General features: G+C 40.0%; 1 protein-coding gene across 8 annotated transcripts in view; it reads right to left on the bottom strand.

Annotated features, from left to right (window-relative positions):
• The window catches only part of ppp1r13bb (protein phosphatase 1, regulatory subunit 13Bb), a 63,050-nt gene that overhangs the window by 16,949 nt on the left and 20,170 nt on the right, over positions 1-25,931 (bottom strand). For 4 of the 8 annotated variants that reach the window (XM_017710472.2, XM_017710470.2, XM_017710473.2 and 1 more), the window contains exons 4-6: positions 22,541-22,660; positions 14,416-14,486; positions 1,861-1,962 (exon numbers count right to left, since the gene is read on the bottom strand). In XM_017710472.2, coding sequence (XP_017565961.1) covers positions 1,861-1,962; positions 14,416-14,486; positions 22,541-22,660 — 293 coding nt within the window. Of the gene's footprint in view, positions 1-1,860; positions 1,963-2,878; positions 3,101-4,350; positions 4,552-5,886; positions 6,145-8,581; positions 8,742-14,415; positions 14,487-22,540; positions 22,661-25,931 lie in introns of those variants that run through there. The other 4 variants (XM_037537740.1, XM_017710476.2, XM_017710474.2 and 1 more) reach the window with 4 other exon arrangements.

Below are 25,931 nucleotides of genomic sequence, written 5' to 3'. Positions count from 1 at the left end.
ACTTGTTTTTGCTCGATATCTACTCACATATGTACAGTCTACGTTGGACATCACTTTGTAAATGTAAAGAAAAAAAAAATCAACAATGAAAATAACTGTCGACCATGCTTTTTTTTTGCTTTTTCTTGCCGAAATTACTGATATTGTTGAATCTTGTTTTTTTTCAGTCCCACCAGGCTATTTTTGATAGTGCTATTAAGGCAAATACAAATGAAAGAAGAAAAAAAAAAAAAAACATGTCCTTGCCTGACCTGTATTGTACCTCATTCAAATTATATATAAAAATATCAAACACACACACATACATATACCATACACACACACACACTCATACATTATCTATCTATCTATCTATCTATCTATCTATCTATCTATCTATCTATCTATCTATCTATCTATCTAGAGTATCCTAACAATCCCATCATCCCCCCCCCCCCCCCCCTACCCACAGTGAATTCCATCTCTCATCTTAGGTCATGTAAAGTGAGTGTAAAGCTCTCAAAGAGCTTTTAGTGCATGATAAGCAAGTGGAGTACAGGCTCTCTAAGCCTAAGGCAGCTGTAGGGCTGTCACAGAACAGGGTGCGCTTAGGACATAGCATCATCATCTCACACTGCATATCAGTGCAGTTACTATGAGAAGCTTAATGACTTAGACTGTGGCGTATGGGTAAATGTAAGCTATTCTGAAATAGACATAAATAGCGATGGGGAAACTGCTAAGCTAGAAGGCATGTCACAGGCACATGCAAAGAAAAGTTAATGAATTAAACCCCAAGGCTTCTTTCCCTCAAACAAAACATATACACAGATGCACACGGAACACTGTGCTTGAAGTGAGTGCGAGTGGAGGAGCTAAATATAGCTTCATGGTAGTGGCCTCTTAGTGACTGGAAGCTCATTGCCATCATAGCCCCTTCTAACCACTGATTATGTTCACAGCTCTCTATTATCCCTTTCTGGAAAACAGCCACTCCATCTGCAGCTGCTCCAACAACAGATCAGAAATCATTTTCGTTTTCCAACAGCTACAGTGGGGACTGAACTGATCCTAGAACAGAATGTGTGCGCAATCAATGTGCATTGAGTAGTACCGAATTCTGCTCTGAATGAAAAATGAAGCGGAGATATTTGGCTTCAGCCAGAGAGAAATGCCTGTTGAAGCATACTGGACATACTGACAGTGTTTGCTACATTACTGGCATTGTGTGGTTTCTGGCTTGGTCCCCTGCGCTACACTGCAGTTCTCACTGGTAATGTTACCACAGCAGTAAACACATGAGCTCATCACCTCAGCACACACATTGCTGTAAACACCCAATCAGGAACACTAATGAAAGCCCACAGCTGACCTCACATACTTAAAATATACGCCATTGTTGTGTTTTTAAAGCTCTGCAGACATCTGTAATGTTTTTGCACATACTATACAAGAAGTGTGCTTCATAACATACAAATTACAGTGAGTAAACAAGAAAATCCTACAGTGCTCTATATCGTGCACCACTGAGTGCTGACACCTTTTTGTTAAATATAACACAGACAGAACCTACCCAAACTGGTCTAGACAGACACATTACAACACAATATTTAATCACATTTGATTACTGTTCCTTAATCTTCTAATAAAACCTCATGAGTCATGAGAACAAAATAATTTAGTTGACATTCAGGACTACTCACAGAACAAAAACATTTCACAAACAGCAAGTTAACATGAACTGAATTTGTGGCTCTTTTTTTCAACAAAGACAGCACGTCCACCAGTGCCACATTCGTGCCTGGTCTTCACAGCGACGGCTCAATACAAAAAGACACATCAGGACTACCCACAGCACACACACACATTTGAGAGGGTTACCTTAGCGACAAGCATCTGTTGCTGGGCCTCGATCTGCTGCTGTTGTCGTGTGGCCATCTCCTGCAACTCTGAGAGAGTAAGCTCCACACGAGTGTTCCCCACCTGCAAAGAGGGCGGGAGAAGGGGCAGAGCAAGAGGAACAGGCAATTAGGGGAGAGAAAAACAAAACAAAACAAAACAAAAAAGAGGTTGGGGAATGAGGGGGAAATGAGAGAAAGTGAATTTTAGAAACCAAAATGAAAAACACTCCATTAAGAAGACAAGTACTATGTTGTATTCACAGAAGTCCAGAGAGCTTCACGTCCAGACCAACAGCAATACCAGCACCTGCTCTGACTGGAAACGCCTTGCTTAGACATATCACACAAAGAAGTATATGAGAGAGAGAGAGAGAGAGAGAAAGTATGAGAGAGAGAGAGAGAGAGAGAGAGAAAGTATGAGAGAGAGAGAGAGAGAGAGAGAGAGAGAGAGAGAGAGAGAGAGAGAGAGAGAGAGAGAGAGAGAGAGAGAGAGAGAGAGAGACAGAGAGAGAGGGCACACAGAGACAGGCACATAAAGACAGAGAAACAAAAAAGAGGAAAATGTAAGAAAGAAAGAAATGGAAGGAGAAAGAACAGTAGAGAGTGGAAAAAAGAAAAAAAAGGAAGGCAAAAAGAAGAAGGAGGGAGAACAAGTGAGGGGGGGAAAGGTGGCTGCAAGAGTGGGGGGAGACAAAGAGAAAAAGTGAGACTAAAGAGAGGGAGAAGGAGGAAGAACAAATGAGGAAAAAAGGTGACTGCAAAAGAGAGAGAGAGAGAGAGAGAGAGAGAGAGAGAGAGAGAGAGAGAGAGAGAGAGAGAGAGAGAGAGAGAGAGAGAGAGAGAGAGAGAGAGAGAGGAGAAAGAAAAAAAAGACAGAAATTGAGGCTAAAGAGAGGGAGAAAGGGAGGAGGGGGAGAAAGTACTCTGATGTCTGCTCTGCAGTGCTCAGCGTAGTGAGAACAGGGTGTGAAATGACCTGTGGCTGCGTAAACACTCACAGCTTAATTATAGTCAGAGTGCTAATGCTAGCGTAGGCCTGCTCTGCGCTGAGCTCATCAGGGAGAGGAATGGCTCCGTTTTTCAGCTGAGAGTGGGTAAACAGGTCCGTGCAAGAGACAGAAAGCAGGCCCACACACTGTCACTCTGCATTCTGGCCGATTAGAGCGAGCTGTCCATCACCGTGCCTATCACAGTGCTGTCGTCATGGCAGCAGAGCAGAACTGCCATGCAATGAAGATTTGAAGAGGAGAAGAACAAAACACACACACACACACACACACACACACACACACACACACACACACACACACACACACACACACACACACACACACACACACACACACACACACACACACACACACACACACACACCCCTAACAAGCTAATTCAGAGAACATACAATTGCTTGGATAAAGTGCAATGTAGACTGAAGAAGCTAAAGCAGCTGTTCAGACTCAAGAGTCTTAAAGTCAGTGACACCAACAATGCTAAAATACACAGAGCTATTCTAAAGCATTAGAAAGACAAAGCAGAGCTTCCTTGGACATTGGCCATGTCTCTCCAGCAGCTTGGGAGTCTTTGGCACCGAAAGTTATTGATGAGTGAGAAGGTTTGGAGGCTGACTAGTTGAAGTTATGAGTCGGCTAAGCTGATAGGTGATCAATTCTTTCTCTGCTGTGTATTGCAACGTCAGGATGAAGGTATGAGTGAAACGGAGAAAGACAACAGTAGCAGCCTCCACCACACAGCAAGCCAGAAAATTAGTCCGGATAATGCCTAAAAGGCCCGCATTCCTTTTCCTGGTGGCTGTGCATGACACAGCCCACACAGCCCAGCCACACTGGACTATGCTCAGGCAGCAGATTTGTTTCTCAAATCAGATCTTTTGAGATGACTGTTTCCACTGTGACTCGTAAACGATCAGATCTGATGTGTGTCCAGATATCACTAACCTATTTGCATGGGTTGCGGTAGTAATGATGTGTCAGTGATGACTAGATATACTGGTTAAATGGATTTCAAATGTGGATGCAGGAGAGATGAAGTATCATCTCATCCTCCAAACTCGCTGGCATAAGCATGAACCTTTGGCACTCTTCTGAAATGCCAGCACTACTGTCACTCTGGATTTGACATTGTCAGTGTTGCATTGCGAGTGACACAAAAGACATCTTAAAATCCGATTCGAGTGGCCAGTGTGTCCAGGCTGAGACATATCTGTAAAAATTTAATTGGAATCACATTTCAAACCACCACCAAATGTGGTTTAGATCAGATTTGCAAAAATCTGACCATGTTCTTTTGTTTGTTTTTTTTTTTGCTGTCCAGACTATCAAAAAAATCTATCTGGACATGCCACAAGGTGGATACGGGCTGGCTGTTTTAACAAAAGGTTCTTATCTCACAGTTAGTTCTTCACATCAAAATGTAAGACCAAGAATCATGCAGTAATTAATGTTTCCCTTACCCCTGGTGTTCCATCCTTTGGTTGGCCATTCAATAAACTCATCTCAAGTCTGCCTTGACCAAACTGACTGCTATCTTCACACGTCAATTACCTTAAATGTTACCAGGTCTGAGCTTTGCAAGAGTTTTTCCTCACAGCTGCTCTGTAACTGGATATGCTAACAGATCCAACATTCTACTTACTAAAAAGCCAGCAACCGACTGCTCTGCTGGGCTGACCTAACTACAACCCATAAGTGCATTCAGATTCAGCGAAAGAGGAAGTCGGGCAGAGTGGAAAGTTTGCAGAAGTTATGCAAGTGTGAAGACCAGGGTCACAACATGGGTCAAGCCAGTTTAGCCATGGTGCCAAAATCTGAGCTATGCTAAACTTTGTGTGAACACAATAGGTCAGACAGGGTTAAATGACATTCAGCATTAGCTGCCTTTGACTGACTTCTAGGGACATTCAGATTTTACTGATATTTAACTACTGTGCTAAAATGTGACATTTGGAAAACTATGCACATATATGCTATGAATTTCTAACGCTCACGCACATGCATTGAGTCCCATTTGCATTTTATAAAATGTATACGTAGCTGCTTTGGTAGATATGTACAAGAAAAATTCTGGGTATCAGCATCATCTCATAAATTCCTATACTGGTGCATTCCTTCTGTTACTGTTAGTGTGAGACAAAATGTGTACGTTTGTGCAGGTTCCATTCAAAACATTACAGAAAAAGCTTGAAAAGGAAATACATAAACAGAAAAATAGAAGCAGAATCTTCTCTTTTAAAGTTCCCTGACACTTCAGCTCTCACGCTGTAGCAAGTACTGATGTAGTGAATGGCACCAAGTTACGTAAACTCAAAGGATCTGCTCATAAAATCATACAATCCTGGTGTGTGCTCAAGTACAATAACTCACTGTAGTAGTGCAGTAATTTATCAACATACAACTCTCACACAAATGTTGGCACAGTAGCACTGCTCGGTCACCTACAGCCAGTGGCTAAATCTATTCTTGGCTAAACTACTAACCTGATAATTTATGCATATAATTAATTGGTGGTATGTTATTGCCATTTGTCATAATAAGAAATGTCAGAATGCCGTTGGCTAATAATGGCCAAGTGTGCAGCGTATAAATACAGTCAGTGTCCTGTAACTTCTCCATCTTCCCCTTTTAAATTATGTGCTTGTCACGATAAAAAAGCCTGCATGGCAACAACTATGAAATATAACCTAGACTGGCTTTAAAGCCTAGTTATGGGAGCTCAAGTGCTGAGCAGTGGGTGAGCATATTCACTCAAAGAAAAATCACTGCTGCAGTACAATTGCTTGTTTGTGAATATTATTTAACAAATATGGCATAACTTGAAAAGATACCTTACAGAAATCTCATATATACAGTATCAAAGATGACAATGTAGATTAAACACTTTGGGAAAATAAGGGCTATCAAACTTGTGGGTATTTTGAGAACTACTAAAATAGTCTCCGATAGAGTTGTAAATCTGCAAAGCACATGCACAGTGCAACAAAAGACTGTACCTGCTGAGAATTTCCCCACGTTATTCTGCAAGAGCGCACTTTTATTTTGCTGCATTGTCCCGCGGATGTTAATTCCTGCACTGCCTCCACGTGTTTCAATTCCATCTCGCAGTCGTATATCCTCCAATATAAAGTCTCCCAAATGCGTTTTTAAACACACCGTAAATTAAGGCAGCAAAGCATGAGCTCGTCTCTGTGCGGTAAAGCAGCGCCTCTCTCCCACTGACTAGTATGGAGTCTGTGACTCTCCCCTCCCCTCACTCTTCTTCTCTACTCTCACCAGCACTAAATAGCACTCACTAACGATTAGCAATCAGTGAAAAAATAGCCAGCAGATTTATCCGGGGGGCAAGAGTAACTCTGGTCCAGTGTCATTTTACATCAGCGTGACAAATCGAACTCTTAATTTTCAATGCAACATTACTAGCAGCCAGTGTTATCATGTCTGATTTTTGCTTTCTTTCTGAAAAACTCGGACAACTACTGTCGATGATGGATTCAAGTACATCTACTCCTGACTCAAACGACTCTTTGCTAGCTTGTGATTTGAATGCAGCTCTAGTGTTTCCCTCTTGCACTTGTCATTCATTCTTCACCCTCTCAAACAGGCAAGGAACACTGTACACTCCAAGCACAGTTCATTTTATCATAAGGCAAAGGTTCAATTTAATTATAGTTTGTAAAAAGGGGGGACTGAAATAGCCCTTGAACTTAAGCATATATTATATGAATGTAGACAGAATGAGAGAGTTTTAAATATATACTTTTACTATTCACATTTGATGTTCAAAATCGTTATGTTTACCAGAACCATTTCAATATTCGCATAAATCTTAATAGTCTTTCTTTCCGAATTCTACATTTTTATGGTTTTCCTTCCACCTGAGTCATATCATAGAAATGAATAAGCCTGGCTTGAGCTTAATATCAAAACAGCACAATGTGGCCCTCAAAGACTGAAAGGGGCATAACTTTTAGAAGCGGTTGGCCATTTAAGACCCAAAGATTTTTTGGGGGTGATAGATGGTCAGAAAAAATAAATAAATAAAATAAATGAATAAAAACAGTGTTAACATATTAAAGTAACAAGAAAATTGGTGTCATTTTTTCTCTGTATATAACATATACTGTACATACTCTGTATATCTGTCCATTTTCACATGAATAAATCTCACATCAACTACTGCCAAAAGTAAACTGAAGGACAAAATCATGTTGATGCAATTAATTTGTCATTCATGAGGAAATTATGTAGGTAAATTAAATGCATCACTTTTTTCAGTGCACAACAATAACTTTAAGGAAATCATTATTTATTTAGGCTATACATGGGTCTAATGATCAGAAAGCTAACTGTACAGGTTAACCTACAACACATGCATGTACTGAACTGTAAAAATGGATTAGTTAGCATGATAAGTGATTATAGCTAACTGCTTTTTTCATCTTTGCACAGCCTACTTCATAATGTAGCTCACAGTGAGTAAACTAAAGTATAAGAGCAAGATAAGTCAATTATAAAATGCAGAGTTATAAGACTCTTATAACTGATTGGCAGCACGATGGCAGATCTTTAAAAAAGCGCAACCAATGCTTTATTGATAACTGACTGATGATAGTTGAATGTCTCAGTTTCCATAACTAGGGTGGTTAGAAAGGTGGCCAGAAGGGTGGCCATGCATTAAGGGTGGCACTGGCTCCCACTTGGCTACCCCTCTGGTTGGGAAACAATGCAGTAACTACTCAAATGACACCACTCTATTATAGGTCAACTACGATATACATGTACTTCCAAATATTACATAAAGTATGGTATTATATAATACATTACAATGGCAAACATTGAGATCATGACCTCCAGAGAAATTCTATCAATTTTTAAAAACTTTTGCATAATTCATGGTTAAGATAAGGTAAACAAAGTAATTCTGACAGGTTTGATGTGAAATGCTCCATTCTAGAGAAACATAGTCAGAACTGTTCAGATAGGAACAAGATGCCTCTAAAAGTTCCCTCATATCAAAAGAGAAATAGTTATGAATACACTGCCTGAGACACTGTTTCATGACAGTTTTGAGAAGGTTTTGACGTGAACTGCATTGTAATTGCTAAAAGCAAAATTCAAAAAACTTTACTTTGAATCATGCCTCAGAGCTATACATCAGATCTTTTGACTAGCTAAACTACAGACCATCAACATTGCAGACTATACTTTTTGGTCCAGAAAAATTAGTGCAAAAGTTGCTGTCACTGCTCTGTATAAACTATATATGTCCAGCAGCCTTTACAGCCCAAATGAGCAACACTTGTCCGACTGACTGTGGTTTTAAATAACTGCTACAGAAAATACAAATACTTGCTGATGGCTCAATAATAAGCTATTCTGCTGCATACAGTAGCCTACTTAGAGTGCATTAGTTTAGCACTGCCCACAGTCAGCCCACTCATAAGCTGAAACCATAAACAATACAAAACGATACAAATACCATAATTTTACCATTTCACAGTTACTCCTAAAAAATTATTACAGTGATTAAAAAACCCACACAAACCTGTGAAGCAGTACTGTCTTAACCTAACTTTACTACAAAGGTAAAGCCTCCATCCAGGTAGTTTCTTCCTGTAAAATCATCTTACACTCAACAAAAAAGCCAATAGAGAAAAGAAAGCATGGGCATGTGGTTCCAGTACATACCTTCTTTTAAAGTTCATGCCTATCTCACCGTAGTTTGGCAGAGTTCATGATCAATAATGACACACACTGCTCCCTGTGCAGTTCTCATCAGGGCGTGCTCCATGGCAAGCCTCCAAATTTCATTACCACAGAAATGACTTGACTCAATTTGTGCAGGGAGTAATTCAAGGCTTAAAGGGCAACTGTGTCAGTCTGTGTTTGTGCACACAGCGGACTCTGTAGATCTCAGCATCACGTGGACCACTAAAGCGATTGTCTCCATGGCTATGCTGTACAAGGAACAGGGTGATTGGGTTATCTGTATATCCTGAGGCTGGTGCTTAAGAAAAAAAAATACCCACAAATCCTCCAACATTTAGCTTTTCAACTGTCTCTGTGGAGCGAAGTTGAGGTCTTGCACTGGTCTGACCTCTTGCTCTCCTTTTCAACTTTACCAGATGCAGTTGTGTAAATACTGCTGGGCATCTCTGGGGAACTGGAAAGTAGCTTAGGACTGCAGGTGTCAGTATAGGAATGAAACCCAACGCTTGTTTAAACAATTATCAAAGTTTGGAAACCAAACACAGGCACAGCTGAGATTCACTTAAATAACATACAATCCTCACCTGCAGAAGCAATGATTTAAGATTCTGGATGAATAAGAAATAGGCCGTGCAGTTTATAGTGCAGCTTGGGGGTACTTTTCCATGGGCTTTTCATAACCAAGAGGTCAAGCAGATATGCCCAAGAGGACTTCTTACTCCATTCCTCCCTCACATATGCAAACAGTAATCCAATGCCGAGTGGCTCATTCAATAAATTACAAAAGAAGCAGGTCAGTGGGTAGAGCCTGTTAGAAGCAGCTCACTCTCTCCTTCAGCCGAAGGCCATGTTCTGTAAAGCATATAAAGCTACAGTGCTTAGTTCATCAAGAGGAACGAGGGCATTTGTTTGCTTATCCCATAAATACCTACAGACCTCTGCCTGCAGACAGAGAGTAGATGGAGTAACTATATTTGACAAATATATAGCCATTTTTCATCATGCAATACATCTTGATTCACAAACAGATCCTTTAAGATAAATTTAGTAAACATTTACACTGATTATGTTCAGATTAAAATAGAAATGAACAGTGCGAGAAATTGTTCCTTGAGAAATGCCAACAAGGCTATTTAACTGAAGGCCTGACTGAGCAGTGGGCTGCTGACTAGCCCACTAAATCTGCTTCATTCTGTAAAAAATATACCATACACACCATTTTTGTGCATACACAAAACTTGCACAACCCAAACCAGGCTGTAAATACTGCAGGACATCACTTTTAGGTCAGCATGGAGCATCTGCGCAAAGTAAGATGTAGACATATTAACTGTAGCCTACAACAAATGATGAATGTGGTACAATCAAACGTGGGGAATTCTTAGCTGAGGCTAGCTTCATCCTTTAGGTTCCACATGACCATCTATAAGTTATGTCCAGCAATTGCACTTACGGTATGAAAACAACATTATAATCCTCTTTCCATACTTGGGTTTATCTCAGAGCAGAAGTCACTGGCATTTGATTCAAGAGCAGTGCAGATCGTAGTAAAGCATAAAAAGATGCAGGGATGTTGGGATAATCTGTGTCTGACCAGGGGTGTATTACAGAAATGTATTAACTCCAAAATCCTGTCTGTTAAGTCACCATGACAACTTCGGTTAGAACTGAATTTATGACATTAACTGTTACAGAACAAAAGTTCTTAAGTTCATAATCTTATACTAACTCCAGATAAGAACACAGTACTACAGAAACATCCTCACGACAAAAAATTCCTAAATGCTATTCTGAATTCAAGACAACCTCACTAGTGTCCCAATTTCTGTTTTACTGTCCATTTCTGTTGTTTGTAGGGAGTATAGTTCACTACTACCATAATGACATCACATTTAACTTTTACAATTCCCAGACATGGCAGACGTGATCTTCACCAGTCTCTCTTGGTACCTCCGTTTGTTATTGCTGATAATAACTTGTCAAATAAAATACCACAGTGATGGTGGTGGTGAATAACGAGGAGTACACAAGACGTGCACAAGCGCTGGCAGAGTATAAGCAAGTCAAACCACATGCATATACAGAACTTAATAATGTGAGAACTGTGTCCACAATGACAAAATCTAAAGATTGCCAAATATATCAGAGGCTTGACTAAACACTGATGAAAACACAATACCTAAATAGCAATAAAAGTTACAGGAAACACAAAATTTCACTATTACTTAAGACTAAATTGTCTTTTCTGGTCTCTGCTTTGCTAGTTTGAGCATGGTAAGAGATTTGAGGGGGACGAGAGGCAAAAAAAAAAGAAAGCAAAGACTGGAACATGTAATCCCTGCAGAGAGAAGCTGCCCACACAGACCGAACTAGCTTCAACTCTGTCAGTTACACTGGTTTCACTGCCCACACAGTGCAGAGTTCTGCAGCTCCACAGCTCTGTTTGTGATGGACAGCATGTTTCACACAAGAGCAACTGCCCTGGCTGGATACGGCAACTCTAAAGCAAACGAGAGCACAGGCTCACCTCTCAGAGATCCAAAATAGCATAATTTTACACAGTATAGACTAAAACCAAACATTTATTGCCAAACTAATCAGTTTGCTGCAGCAAATAAGTGAATTAAGCTGCACTGTTGGGAACATTCAATAGCGCATGATGTGAAACACACTTGTCTTCTCTAGATCCAAAGCAGTCTTACCTCACGCAAATCCTTCCTGTGTGGGTGTCAGGTCTGCTGAGTAGAATATGAGGGATGGAGAGATGGATAGAGATGGCAAAAAGCAATGGAGAGGGAAGTCAGAAAGGGAGAGAGATGAGAAGGGGGTGTGGGTGGAGGGGGGTTACTCAAGCTGGGCAAGACGAGCTCCACTCATAGAGCCCCTGGCAAACACAACTACGCTCCAACGCATCCAGGCCACACTGCCCCTGTGACAAGGCCTGAGGCGTGAGGAGTGCAAGAGAATTAGACGATGAGAGGAGAATGTAAGGAAGGAGACCACCCACTAGCACATAAAGAGGAACAGGTAACACCCCTTTACATTGAACTTGTGCACAGGAATTACCCTGTTTGTAAGGCGCTGATGTGGCTCTGAATGGCTGAGTAGTAGGAATAGGAAAATTGACTGATTCTTAGATGAAAATCAACACTATTCCGATGAGAGAAATTATAGTAATAACTATGATACATGACGTTGGCATCAAACAAAACCAGTCTTTTTTTTTTAAAACAGGATTTGAAAGTCAGCTGCTCTTTACAGTGTGTTCATTTCATGACATTGGAACAATAATAAACAAAATGACCAAAAAAACACTTAATTTTATGTAATAGTTAATAATGTAACATTTCTTGTAAGGTTACCACTCTGGAGCCACAATGTTTTGTTATGATATACAAAAAGGTCAAATATTCTGATTGTTAACTTTCTTTAGTTTGTTTAGTTTAACCTTTTCAGTTGATGAAAAAAGAGAGGTACAAAAGAAAGCCTAATACATGGAATAAAGTGTGCTGGACACCCTCATTTAAAATCAAATCAAATCATAAAATGTCAACGGATTTTCACCCACAGTGAGAATGTGCATGAGAAAAGGTGTGCCTGGTCTCTGTTCTAAAGGTTGTGCCTGGATCAAGGGGCGGACGGGCGGAGAACAGCCCCGCTCCAGTAAAGCTGGGGGATAACAAGGACACTGATCCTCTTAAAGGTTGTTATGTCATGAAACTGGTGTAATCCCCCAAATTATAAAGGAGCAACCAGACAACAAAACCAAAACAAGGCCTGTCTGTTAGGTCAACCTGCCACACATTGTACTACTGGTGAACCCAAGCAGAGCCAAGAGTGATGTTTGCGTGCCAACTAAGGTCAGGCTTAAGCCTTGCAGCAAGGGTGTACAGCTTTAAGCATGGAGGTGTGCTAAACTGAGCTTGACTGTGTTTAAAGGTGCCATTGGGGGGGGCAGACTATGGCAAGCTTTTGGGAGTTGCCCAACAAACGGGGCGTCATCCAATTAAAAGGTCCAAACAAATATTGCAGCCTTGAAAGACAGTGAGTGAAACTCAATACCAACACAGGCTCTGATGTTTAGACTTACTGTAAAACACACAGCACTTCCTAAGGGTGTTCAAAGGACATCATATTTTAAAACTGTGAAACAACTGTAAAGCAAATATTTACAAAGTAAATATATACCGTTAGCCTATTCTACAGATTGATCCAGTATAATAGGCTGGATTAAGACCAAATTAAAATGACAATGAAAGAGACATCTTTCAACAAAAACATCCATAAGTGTTTCTATTAATCCTATAACTCTGAGAATATACATCTACACTACAAGGAAATGGACAGAAGAAGAAGAAGAAGAAGCAAATCAAACAAACAAACAAAAATATAGCTTTTATTTTTTTATCTAGCTTTGGTTTTGACTGGATAATCAACAAATAAAAAGGGTCTCTAACTTTTGCATAGTTCTGTACTCTGGATTTGTACATTTTCTAAATGTGTGTTTACTGGCATCTGCTGCAGCTGTGTTCGACACACCTCTACAAATCAGTCATTATTCATGCCTTTTATGACCTGATCACCACGCTTTCCAGTTACACAGCACTTCAGATTTGGACTAGGACAGCCCTGGTAGGTGGACTGACCCTTATTAGAATGTCAAAGGCAACACAGAGAAAGTAAACTACATGTCTGACCATGCAGGCAGGTATACACAGTAGCTGAAGTCTAAGCAGGCCTGCCTGTCACAGCACTGAGTATTAAAAAATAGTGTGGTGGGTGTCCATGCCTGAGTGGCTGCAGCTAGTGCATTGTCGTTAATCAGTTCCCTCGCTAACCACCGCAAGCAGAGGTAGTGGAGTGTGTCTTTTATGGTCTGTCATTCTTTCCCTCAAGGGAACACTGATAACAGAGCAGCAGAGAGGGAAACAAAGACGGAAAGTGGGGGCTGCAAAATCAGTTGTATGCTATATAATTGTTTGAGGCTCATAAGAAGACTCTTATCTCCAGCATTGCTTGTCTGCAGCCCTGCATGTCCATCCCTTAAGGTAAAATTAGTTCCGCTTCCTGGAGCATAGCTTTTCCCCTGCCGGAATCTGGGCCAGATGGTTGGAGGGAGAGTGATGCTGAAGGATGCTCTTATCATCAAGTGGATGACAAAAAAAAAATAAAAGGACGAACACTGTGGAATTTCCATGAAAGACAGCACATGTGGAGTACCCCTCTAAAAAGTAGATAAAATTGCATCATGGAAAGAAAACGTATCTTGCTGTACTAGCTCTTGGAAGCAGAGAACAGCAAAGGCAACTGCAAGTGACTTCAACAAAAAAAAAAAAGCTGCAACACTGAAAAGTGCCTTTTCAGCCATCAGTCATCAGCCATATAATGCAGAACTACATAACAGACCAAGAGTTAGGTACAGTATACACACGGATGACTGAACTAGAAATATGACCTGGATGTTAAATCATCTGAGCAGTCTTAAGTTATAGGCGGTCAAAGAAGGATTCATTTAAACATGAATAGCTCTGACAGTAACAGTCCATTAATCAAACAATGTGGTATAGAATTAGTGGGTGTGATGGCAGATGATCGGCTTTAGCTACAGAACAACAGAGAGAGCTCGCAATGCAGCAGCTTAAATGTACATGCAAAAACTTGACTCTCAAATCTGCATTGTGCTTTAGAACTCATTATGCATCAACACACATCATCTGAATACAGAAGGCATCCCTCCAAGAGTCTGTGCTTGAATAATCCCCGTCTTACATACAATAATGCCCGATATAAAAAAAAACAAGAGACAAGCATACCCCATTCTCATTGTGTTTATCCGAGCTGCTTCCAGTCCTTCTGTTAGACTGCTCTTGAGACTGCTGACTCCCTGTAAGTAATGGAAGAAAGTGTAAGAAACCCACAATCATATAGTAGATAAGCATGTGTACTAAGTGTTAAAACACATACTATTTGACAATTTAATCTTTGTCTGACATGATAATACCAGGTTCGTAAAAACTGAAAAGTATCTTTATTCAGCTCAGGCCCGATGTGGAGAAAGTACTTTCATTACACATTCTTTCAGTATATAATATACTAAAAGTTCATAGTTTAGGATCATTATGTTTTAGAGAGTTCAAAATTTTATGAAACTTTATTAATCCCACAAGGGAAATTTGGATTCATTCAACAACTCCAGGCAACATCACTAATAATTAGTCCAGGTAGTGGTAGTAATATGATATTTTATCGTTATCATGATAAAGTTTGTTTTCCTTAGCATAACCTGGACAAAGCCAGTACTTACAAAACACTAAACAACTGCCTGTTTCATTACTAAGAGCGCATAATTAGTCCTGTTTAACTGGTGCAACAGCAGTGCAGTGTGTAATATTTTTTGTGTCTTTTCTAACTTATCTGTGTCACAAAAAAAAAAAAAAACCACTGTGATATGTATTGTATATCATGAAAACATTTTCAAGTATCAATATACTGTATTTTTGCCATATCATCAAGCTCTATGTCCAGGTTCACTGAAAGATTTACAAAACATTCTAAATACACAATTACACATGCTACATGTCCTTGTGTTTCCCATGACAGTACATTTTACATTTGCTTGCATTTTGAGGTCTGAAAATATTGAATAGGTTAACCAAAAAATGCCTGTCTATATACAGTGCAGTTGGTTGCAATAACTGATGTAAGTGAGGGATTATAACTTTCCACGATTATATGAATTTATATATATATATATATATATATATATATATATATATATATATATATATATATATATATATATATATATATATATATATGTATATATATATATATATATATAAAAAATATCTAATTATTTTCAGAATAAACCATAGCTAATTCCAAGATTTTGCCTATAACGTGACAAACAAACAACAAACACAAATACGTCAGGGCAGTGACACTGATACGTGTTTAGGTACACTATATTGCCAAAAGTATTCTCTTGTCTGCCTTCACACGCATATGAAATTGAGTGAGATCCCATTCTAAACCCATTGGGTGTAATATAATGTCGGCCAACCCTTTGCAGGTGTTTATGGGAATTTTTGACCATTCTTTCAGAAGCGCATTTGTTAAGTCAGACAGTGATGTTGGATGAGAAGGCCTGGCTCGCAGTCTCCACTAATTTTCATCCCAAAGGTGTTCTAATGGGTTGAAGTCAGGACTCTGGGCAGGCCAGTCAAGTTCTTTTACACCAAACTCGCTCATCCACATCTTTATGGACCTTGCTTTTGTGCACTGGCGCGCAGTCATGTTGGAACAGGAAGGGGCCGTCCCCAAACTGTTCCCACAAAGTTGGGAGCATGAAATTGTCCAAAATCTCTTGCTTTCCTGAAGCATTAAGAGTTCTTTCACTGGAACCATGGGGCTGAGGCCAACTCCTGAAAAACAGCCCCACACCACAATCCCCTCTCCATCAAACTTTATACTTGGCACAATAAAGTAAGACAAGTACTGTTCTCCTGGCAACCGCCAAATTCAGACTCGTCCATCGGATCGCCAGATGGAGAATCATGATTCGTCACTCCAGAGAACATGTGTCCACTGCTCTAGAGTCCAGTGGCAGCGCTTTACAACACTGCATTCAACACTTTGCACTGTGCTTGGTGATGTAAGACTTGGATGTAGCTGCTTGGCCTTGGAAACCCATTCCACGAAGGTCTCTACTCTGTTTTTGAGCTAATCTGAAGGCCACATGAAATTTGGAGGTCTGCAATGATTGACTCTGCAGAAAGTTGGCGACCTCTGCGAAATATGCGCCTCAGCATCTGCTGAGCCCATTCTGTCACTTTAAATGGCCTACCACTTTGTGGCTGAGCTTCTGTCATACCCAATCGCTTCCACTTTGCTATTATATCACTGACAGTTGACTGTGGAATATTTAATAGCGAGGAAATTTCACGTTGTTCCCAATCCATTCTTTCACAAATGTATAAGCAGTCTGCATGCCTAGGCACATGGTTAGATACACCTATGGACTTGGAAGTGACTGGAACACCTGAATTAAATTATTTGGATGGGTGAGTGAATACTTCTCGTAAAATAGCGCAAGAGCACATAGTAACTCACAGATATTAGATAGTAGGGCGTACAGTGGAATCGGACAATTGTGTAAAGTGTATTTGTTGTGGATTATTGTAATGTTTGTCTGATTGTTTGTCATCTTTCACTCCTCCTACCCCTTATTTTCCACATGGAGCTGCTATGATGCAAGAAAAAGTTAAAAGAAATCTGACAATAAAAGTGTGTCATATCGTAGTAGGTCACAGGAATCAGTGGCAGGTTCAAATCTTCACAGGCATATGCCACTCAAACTGGCATATAACAGGCATATACCAGTAACATATTAAATGTCTGTTTCTTCCAGGCCCATTGCATGTACAGTATGGTATTCCAAATAACGCTCCTGCCACAAGCTAGTTTTCTTCAAATGAAACTGAAGCCTACATATTTAAGCAGACATTTACACTTCTAACCTGTAGCTAAACCTATACTGGGAGCTCATAATCGCTCAAGAAAATGTGCTGGTACATAGGGTTAGTTAGTGTTTGTCAGAGCAAGCAATAGTCAGCGGCACATAATTGTGATATCTTTAAATGCCATGTTTTAAACATTAATAATGACAATCAATCATTACATTAACATTTCAAATGGGATATGGAGGGAAAAATTTTTTAAAAAAATAAACAAACAAAACATACATTTCACTCGCTGATTTAAATGTTGTACTCATTACTGGCATGTTTCACTGGTGACCAGCATATGCCAGTGGCAGAAAAACAAAATACACTGGTCCACAGAATGCTGTTATGTCCAAACCCAGGAAGAATCACAGATTATTTTATCAACTTTGTCAAGGTGCCTTTTTTTTTTTTTTTTGAAGAAAGGCAGTTTTAGTCATCTTTCACATCTTGTTAAGTTTGCACTGTGCAGTGATGCACAGAAAATTCACATGACTAAAATGCAAGGATATCTACACATACACACAGTACAACTATATTAGTACACAAATAAAGTGCATCTGGGTAAAGGCTGTCCATAACACTAAACAACAAAGAAATCAAATATGTGGACTCAAATGTGGGGACAAAGAGCAGAGGGAAGAGAGAAAGTGCTTGTAGTGTGCTGGTGCAGTGGAGAAGCAAAGTGAGAGACAGAATTTGAGCTTGGCTTTGGTTGTGATCAGGCAGACAGTACTTAAGCCTGCTAAGGGAGTGTGACAGCCGGCCAAGCAGTGGAGGGTGATGCCTGTTTTACACCCTCCACTGGAGACAATGCCTTCCAGCTCAATGGACCCAAACTCCAAAACTTTGCTCCAGAGTGCTCTGCACAGACAGACTAGGGTTGAATGATTTGGGAGAAAATAACTAATTTTGATGTTTCTAAGTAATACTGTGACTGCCATTAAAATTGTGATTTTCAACAAATTAAGTTCATGCCTGTGTCTTGTTTTAACCAGAACAGCAGAATACTCACTTTTCTAGATTAAGCCTTGAACACTGGACAGTGTGTGCCAAACTGCCAAACAGTGTTTAGTTGCTTCTGATTGGTGTAACTCTTCTACAGGTGTTTCGCAAGCTATAAGTGCAGCTCTTACAATTCTTTTAAATTGATTTTCAGCCCCAAGCCAAACACATGCACATGGCAGCTAGAGATGCAGGTATAGTTCAATGAGTAGTCTGCTGTTGCACTGCAGCTTGAATTCAAACAAAACCAGTATAAATGATTTCTATAAAGTTAACAGAACAGTACATAACAGTACACAGAACACATAGCCAACTTTGCATGTGTCTGAAGTGCTCAAGTGTGTGTGAGCTAGTGTAGGTGAACCTGTGTAGAAAGGACACAGGGGTTACAGAGACCCAGTCCAATTACACAACAAGCTGCTTAGTTATGTAACCATCACTTAACCGCTTTTCTGTTCCCTGCAGCAGCAGCAGGGCTGCCAGAGACCCGTATTATATGGCATCAGCCTGAACACCCTGAACCTGAGTAAAGCTTTGCTTCATGTTATAACATAATAGCTGTGCTTAAAGCCAGCATAACCTTGCATAACCCGATAGCAGACTACTCCAGCTAGCTGAAACAATATGCTTTTTGCCCTTATCGTTTAGGGTGACACCAACGGAGCATTGAAAAGTCCACTATTGTATTATGAATGGCAGGCATTCCTAACAGCACAAACAAGTAAGACTGTTTCACACATACTGCCTCTGTACGGTGAGTGACGTAGAATGTGTTGCTTTTCAATTTGGCTCTCATTTTAACAACAACAAAAAAAGTTAAATAAAAATACACTATATTTCCAAAAGTATTCGCTCGTCTGTCTTCACATGCATATGAACTTGAGTGAGATCCCATTCTTAATCCATTGGGTTTAATATGTCTGCCCACCCATTGCAGCTACAACAGCTTCAACTCTGGGAAGGCTTTCTACAAGGTTTAGCAGTGTGTTTATGGGAATTTTTGACCATTCCTTCAGAAGCGCATTTGCAAGGTCAGACACACAGTCTCCACTCCAATTCATCTCAAAGGTGTTCTATCGGGTTGAGGTCAGGACTCTGTGCAGGCCAGTCAAGTTGTTCTACACCAACCTCATCCATATCTTTATGGACCTTGCTTTGTGCACTGGTGAGCAGTCATATTGGAACAGGAAGGGGCCATCCCTAAACTGTTCCCACAAAGTTGGGAGCATGAAATTGTCCAAAATCTCTTGGTTTGCTGAAGCATTAACAGTTCCTTTCACTGGAATTAAGGGGCTGAGCCCAAGTCCTGAAAAACAATCCCACACCATAATCCCCCCCTCCACCAAACTTTACACTTGGCACATGCAGTCACACAAGTACCGCCCTCCTGACAACCGCCAAACCCAGATTCATCCATTGGATTGCCAGATGGAGAAGCGTGATTCGAAATGGTTAATTCTAATTCCTCCAATTCCAGAGAACACGTCTCCACTGCTCTAGAGTTTACTGGTGGTGCTTTACACCACTGCATTCGACACTTTACATTGTGCTTGGTAATGTAAGGCTTGGATGCAGCTGCTTGGCCATGGAAAGTCATTCCATGAAGCTCTCTATGCACTGTTCTTGAGCTAATCTGAAGGCCACATGAAGTTTGGAGGTCTGCGGCGATTGACTCTGCAGAAAGTTGGTGACCTCTGCGCACTATGCGCCTCAGCATCCACTGACCCTGCTCTGTCATTTTACATGGCCTACCACTTTGTGGCTGAGTTTCTGTCATTCCCAATCGCTTCCACTTTGTTATTGTTTCACTGACAGTTCACTGTGGAATATTTAGTAGCGAGGAAATTTCACGACTGGACTTGTTGCACAGGTGGCGTCCTATCACTGTACCACACTGGAATTCACTGAGCTCCTGAGAGCAACCCATTCTTTCACCAATGTTTGTAGAAGCAGTCTACATGCCTACGCACTTGGTTTTATACACCTGTAGCTATGGAAGTGATTGGAACACCTGAATTAAATTATTTGGATGGGTGACTGAATACTTTTGAAAATATAGTGTAAGAAAGTAAGAGAACTAAAAAGAAAACATCAAAATGTGACTTCAAGTCTATAATTAACGGCCACTTTCAAATGAAAAAAAAAAAAATTGTGCTGTATGAACATCATCCACTAAGTCTATAGGTTTGAGACAACTGCCCAAGTAGGAAAAAGAGGGTAAGATGTTATATGCTTTTGCCATGGCTTGTCGATGGAGAAAAAAAAAACAAAAAAAAAAAAAAACAGAAAACTGAGCAAAACTGGCTATATATATATATATATATATATATATATATATATATATATATATATATATATATATATATATATATATATATATATATATATATATATATATATAGGTACTGAGTGTTGAATCTGCACCCACTGTTCCCTAAGGCCTGTCTGACACACAGCGGTGTGACTGCTACAGCTAGCAAGCATTGGCTATTCACACCTATAGTGTTTGCGTCCACAGTGTTGTGCAGCAAGGAATTTCTTCCAACATCTGTTTTCCAATTTGATAAATAGTAAAATCAGTTACTGTACTTTGTTCTTAGCTTGAGCAATATGACTTTAATACAGAATACTGTGATAATTATCTTCATCATTATGTTTACATATGCTGTCAGATTTCTATTTCACATCTTAACGAATAAACAAAAACACATTCAGTCATATTTCAGAGTTATATTCTACTGATAAGTGGTGTGGGAGTTCACAGACAGGGGCTCTAACAGAAAGTAGGAAAATCAGAGACTGGAAAAACCTTAGAAAAACTAAGCATGATACCACCCGTATCCTTACCACACAATTTCTTTAAATAGGTAGAAAATGTGTTCAGTTTTGGCCTTTACTCCAACATCAGTCTGTCAACCATGCACTTTTGTCTAAACAGGTGTTGTTTTAGCATTAGTTAGCTAAAATCATGATAATGGCATGCTTGGCCTGCTAACTAAGCTCTGTCCCACACACCACAAAAAAAAAAACATAACAAAACAAAAAAAACTTTACCATCTACATTTATGTCAACAGAGCACTAATTTGAGAATCAAGCCTGTTCTATGATGTGTGGCAATGTCTGTAGCCTTCTTGGTAAGCTAATGTTAAGATGGCCCATCAGGCTGCAGATCCAAACACCTCAGAAAAAGGTATAATTTCATCCTCTAAGCGGTTGCTCGAGTTCATTCTTGCTGATGGCAGAGCTGTTAGCAGAGCTGTTAGCATGCTAGCAAAGCTAATGCTAACCAGCTCCTTTCTCCTAGTTAGCAGCTCTGCTTAACATGATCAAAGATTATGGTCAGTAGATGCATTGACGTTCCATAAATGATAGCTTGAAAATCATGTACTGTGTTCACTTACTTGATAACTATGTAAAGTGAACTACTTTTTTCGCTGGACAAGACAGCAGGAAGCATTATATTGACTTCCATTTTACCTTCTTTTTCCTACTTAGGTAATCATCTCAAAAATATAGACTTTTCAGCACAAAATGTTTTTTCATTTGATAACAGCCATTAATTATAGACGTGTCACATTTTGATGTTTTTTTCCAGTTCTCATACTTTCTTACACTATATTGTCTAAAGTATTCAGTCACATATTATGTCATTGTAATTTGTTGCGATACTAGTGTCAGATAGCTTAGCAGAATAACCAGCTCTGAACTCTAAATACTATGATCAATCGGTCTAAATGAAGCTTGTTTTATACCAGAAGTGACTAAACACTATGCAACATCAAAAATTGAATTTTTGAAATGTGAATTTTTTTTTAAACATATTTCTAGAGGCAAGTAGATCACAGCAGGCAGCAAAAAGAAAATGCACTCAAAGATCCAATAAGTGCATTTTTAAAAGCCCTTGACCATGCTTATTGTACATGACCCATATTAAAAGCTACACTAACATGGGAGCATTTTGGATGCAGTGGGGAGCGCAGAAATGTAGTGGTTACTGTTTCATTTCTAAATGTGCTTCATTTAGTTGGGGGGGAACAAAAAAAAAAAAAAAAAAAAAAAAAAAAAAAAACACCTGCATTTATACGGCTACTTCTCAAACCACTTGTGCCTACACTGCCAGTACTCCACCAGTGGCTCATGACCCACAGTTTGAAAACCACTGCAGTAGAGGCTAATGTACCATAATGGAAACAGTCACATATCAATATTCTTTTTAGCATTGTGAAATTTAAGTTATATTGTTCTAGACAAGTTCAGCATTACGTTATACCAAAGGAAATTCCTAACGACTATTACCAAGAAACAGTACTGATTGTGGGATGTTCACATCTAACTAAATGACAGAACCGTTTAATGACAGGAATGCATAAACCAATCCAGCACTGATGCATTTTAGTGTCTGGGGTTGAAGAAAAAAAGAAAACCCACCTTGGTCACTGCTCTCTGTGGGCGAGTCCTCATGACGCAAGAAGAACTTTACTTCCTGCTTCCTGGGACCCCACTTCTGCAGGTGTTCATACATCATGTGATCAAAGGGGATTGGTCTTTCTGCAAGAAAGAAAGATTACACTGTTAGAAAGCGCACTTATTACCGTGAAATCAGTAGCAAAAACGTGCAAGCAGGGGTGGGAATCTTCAGGCACCTCCCGATTTGATTATGATTCAAAGGGCTGTGATGCGATTATAAAAACGATTATCGATGCATCTTGATGCATCTTTTTTCTATACAGGATTTCTATTTTCCTATTGTCTGAGGAATTTGAGTCCGGTGGCAGCACGTTACACCCATCCTACCCATTTACTGATTTTTTAACTTCAATTTTGGGGGGGGTTGGATGGGGCGGTTTGGGACGGGGCGGTTGCTGTGTCAGTAAAATATTTTTCGAGACTGGACACTGACACATCTCGGCTCCAAAGTGTGCAGCATAGCGCGAAAGCCCTGGTCCTCAATGCCTCACTATGTGACTGAAGGTCACATAGCAACGAAGTCTCACCTCGCCAGCAGCTATGAAAAGACCGAGATTAAGATGAAAATTTGGAGACTAATGGAATGATTCGCATTTACAAGCACTGCAGTTGATTCCTAGTATGTTAAATCTGCAGTGAGAGACTGTCTCTCTCTAAAACGTTGTGAAGATGAAGTTGCTTCTCTTTCAAATTTTCCCATTCCACCTTAAATGGCGCAGCAGTTACATTCATCGCCTCAAGCAGAATTTAAGGTGGAACGGGAAAATTAGAACAAGAAGCTGGCGAATGATCTGGGGAGTTGAACGTTGACAGACATTTTACAATAATCTGCTCTCCTTCTGAGGAAAAGTTTCCTGGCGGAGATAGGAGGAAAGCGGCTATAGCTGATCTAAAGCTTAAAGCAGACCAAGTAAATCTGCACTTGTTTATATTTTTTAGCCTATACTAGGACATCAGCACACACTGATACATACTTGACATTAAATGTTGCAGCTCCCAAGGTAGTTTGACTTTGTTGCAAGGACAAAATGGCTCTTCTTAACATTTGGGTTGTGACTCCTGATCTAACCTGGCCTTTAATGAACAGTGTGCAGGTCGGATTTCTCACTCATCCATATGTGTTTTTGTTATGTGCTGCCACAGACTGTCCAGGCGCTGCACTTACCCACTTCCAAGTTCCGCCATTTACGTCCCGTCAACATTACGTTATAAATTAAATATTTAGAAAATCGAATTTTAACATTTATGAATCGATTCAGAATCGTTCACGTCCGCATCGCGATACATCTAAGAGGTTCTTCCCATACCCCTACGTGCAAGGGTTGAAAGACAGGACAGAGATCTTCGTAACCAAAGACAGGCATCCTCCTCCTCAACCTTCTACACTGAAAGATCCTGAAAGGAATAAAGATGTGAATAGAGCCACACCCAAAAGAGGAACACAGGCAAACACTGAACAAAGATGTAAAGACTGACCCAAATGTGGCTCCCTGCCAGAGGAATGCAGAGGGGCTCAGAGGGGAAGGAGATTAGGAGAGGGGAAAGGACAGTTAAGACGCATTCCAGTCTCTGCAAGCAGGTGGGGAGACATCTGGAGTTAAACCCAAAGACACAGAGGGAGGCCAGACGGAGTGAAATAACACGTAATTAAGACAAAGCCAACTATATTATGCACTTGTCACATGTTAGACTGCATGCTCCAAATGAAAACTGAGTGACCTAGAGCACTAGAATAAGAGAAATAATAATAATAATAATAGGGGTGTAAAAAGGCATCTATGCATTGTGATGTATTGATCTGCAAGTGGCCATTCAACAGCACTAATGTTGGAGTATTAGATTATTATCTATTGGTCCTTGGTTAGCATGAGCTCAGTCTTTAAGCAAAATACAGTTCCAGGGCCATTTTAAAGTAAAACTCCATATATTTGCTGTATCATTTTTACCATCTATATCTTAATACTGTGTGAACAGTAATTCTAGACACATTTTCAGACTCAGTGCCTCTTATTAATTGAAAGTTGTAAAGACATAACTTCACTGAACTGTGGTGAAATGTGTAACTATGATAGACTATGATGAACTGTACTAAAATTGTTTAAAAACGGTTAAAACTGACACTGACTTCCAGTACTGCTTTTAAATATCTTTCCATTACTGCACAAAGTTAAATGAAGTTAAAATTAGCGTCTTCTGTACTGGAAAAGCCGTTGTGATGGTGTTTGTTTAAAATTGGGCTAACATCACAATGTGATCACAATCTGGTGTGAATCTGCCAAGGCAGAATGTTTAAAGTAACACATAACTGAGTCTCACTGACACAGAAACCAGTTGGTAATTCCAGTCTCTGGATTTAATTAATAATTTAATAAGTAATAATTTAATTGGCCTGCTACCTGCGGTTCTTCTTTAGCCATAAAAACAAGAATTCAACACGCCATAGCTGGAGTTGTGGTGACCCCATCAGCTCACATGTGTGTATCAAGGCTTGGCGCACACCTGGAGAGATTTTTATTTATGACAGTGATGTGCTGTCAGTGTGCAGTTGCTGCCTAGGTTAGACTGGCTTATATAGACTTGGAATGTTGTGTTTTTGATCTCACACCTGCCATCAGCTTATTTTGAACTCCACTCTGCTCTTCAGAAAGGAGTCAGGAGAAAGGGCCATAGATCAATGCAAAAGGAGGCTACTCATCACCATTTGATGACTGGAGACCAACGACAGAGGGGCAGATGGAGTGACTGGATGCATGAAAAAACACGCGCTCATGTACACAAGGAGATCCATATAAACACCCAGTAAAGAAGTGAAGGACTGAGCACAGATGGACTGCGCTAATACAGCAGAAAACTGACAGGACTAAAAAGAAACTGGAAGAGTGATTGAGACCAGATGGCAGGAATGGATGGCTGACGGACTTCCACACAAAGCAAGGGCATAATAAAGCCTTAAGAAATCAGATGCATCGGAACAGCAGACTGTTGGTGGTCATTCATCTGAAGCGATAATCTGTAATATTTCACTATCAGTACCAAACGTAGTGGAACCAACCATGAGTTATTTGGGAGGAAAAACACTTTAAAAATAACCACTAACAAACCTGTAAAAGGCATGGTGAGGTGAGCCATACTTTTATGTAATTCTGAATGTGGCAGTATATTGTGACAGGAAGACATTAAATGGAGACCAATGGTGTGCCGCAAGCAATCACCATCACTTACTCTCCACTAATGGAGTTAGGGGCAGTAGGCTGCTTAGGACTAAAAGCTGCTGTGATGGACATTTTGTTAGACAAGAAATGACATTTTGTTGAACATGGTGATGAGCACACCAAAGAAGAACTCTTAGTGA

The sequence above is a fragment of the Pygocentrus nattereri genome, chromosome 4 (genome assembly GCF_015220715.1).
Source record: "Pygocentrus nattereri isolate fPygNat1 chromosome 4, fPygNat1.pri, whole genome shotgun sequence".
NCBI classification, from domain to species: Eukaryota; Metazoa; Chordata; class Actinopteri; order Characiformes; family Serrasalmidae; genus Pygocentrus; species Pygocentrus nattereri.
This window is presented reverse-complemented; position numbering and strand designations above follow the sequence as displayed.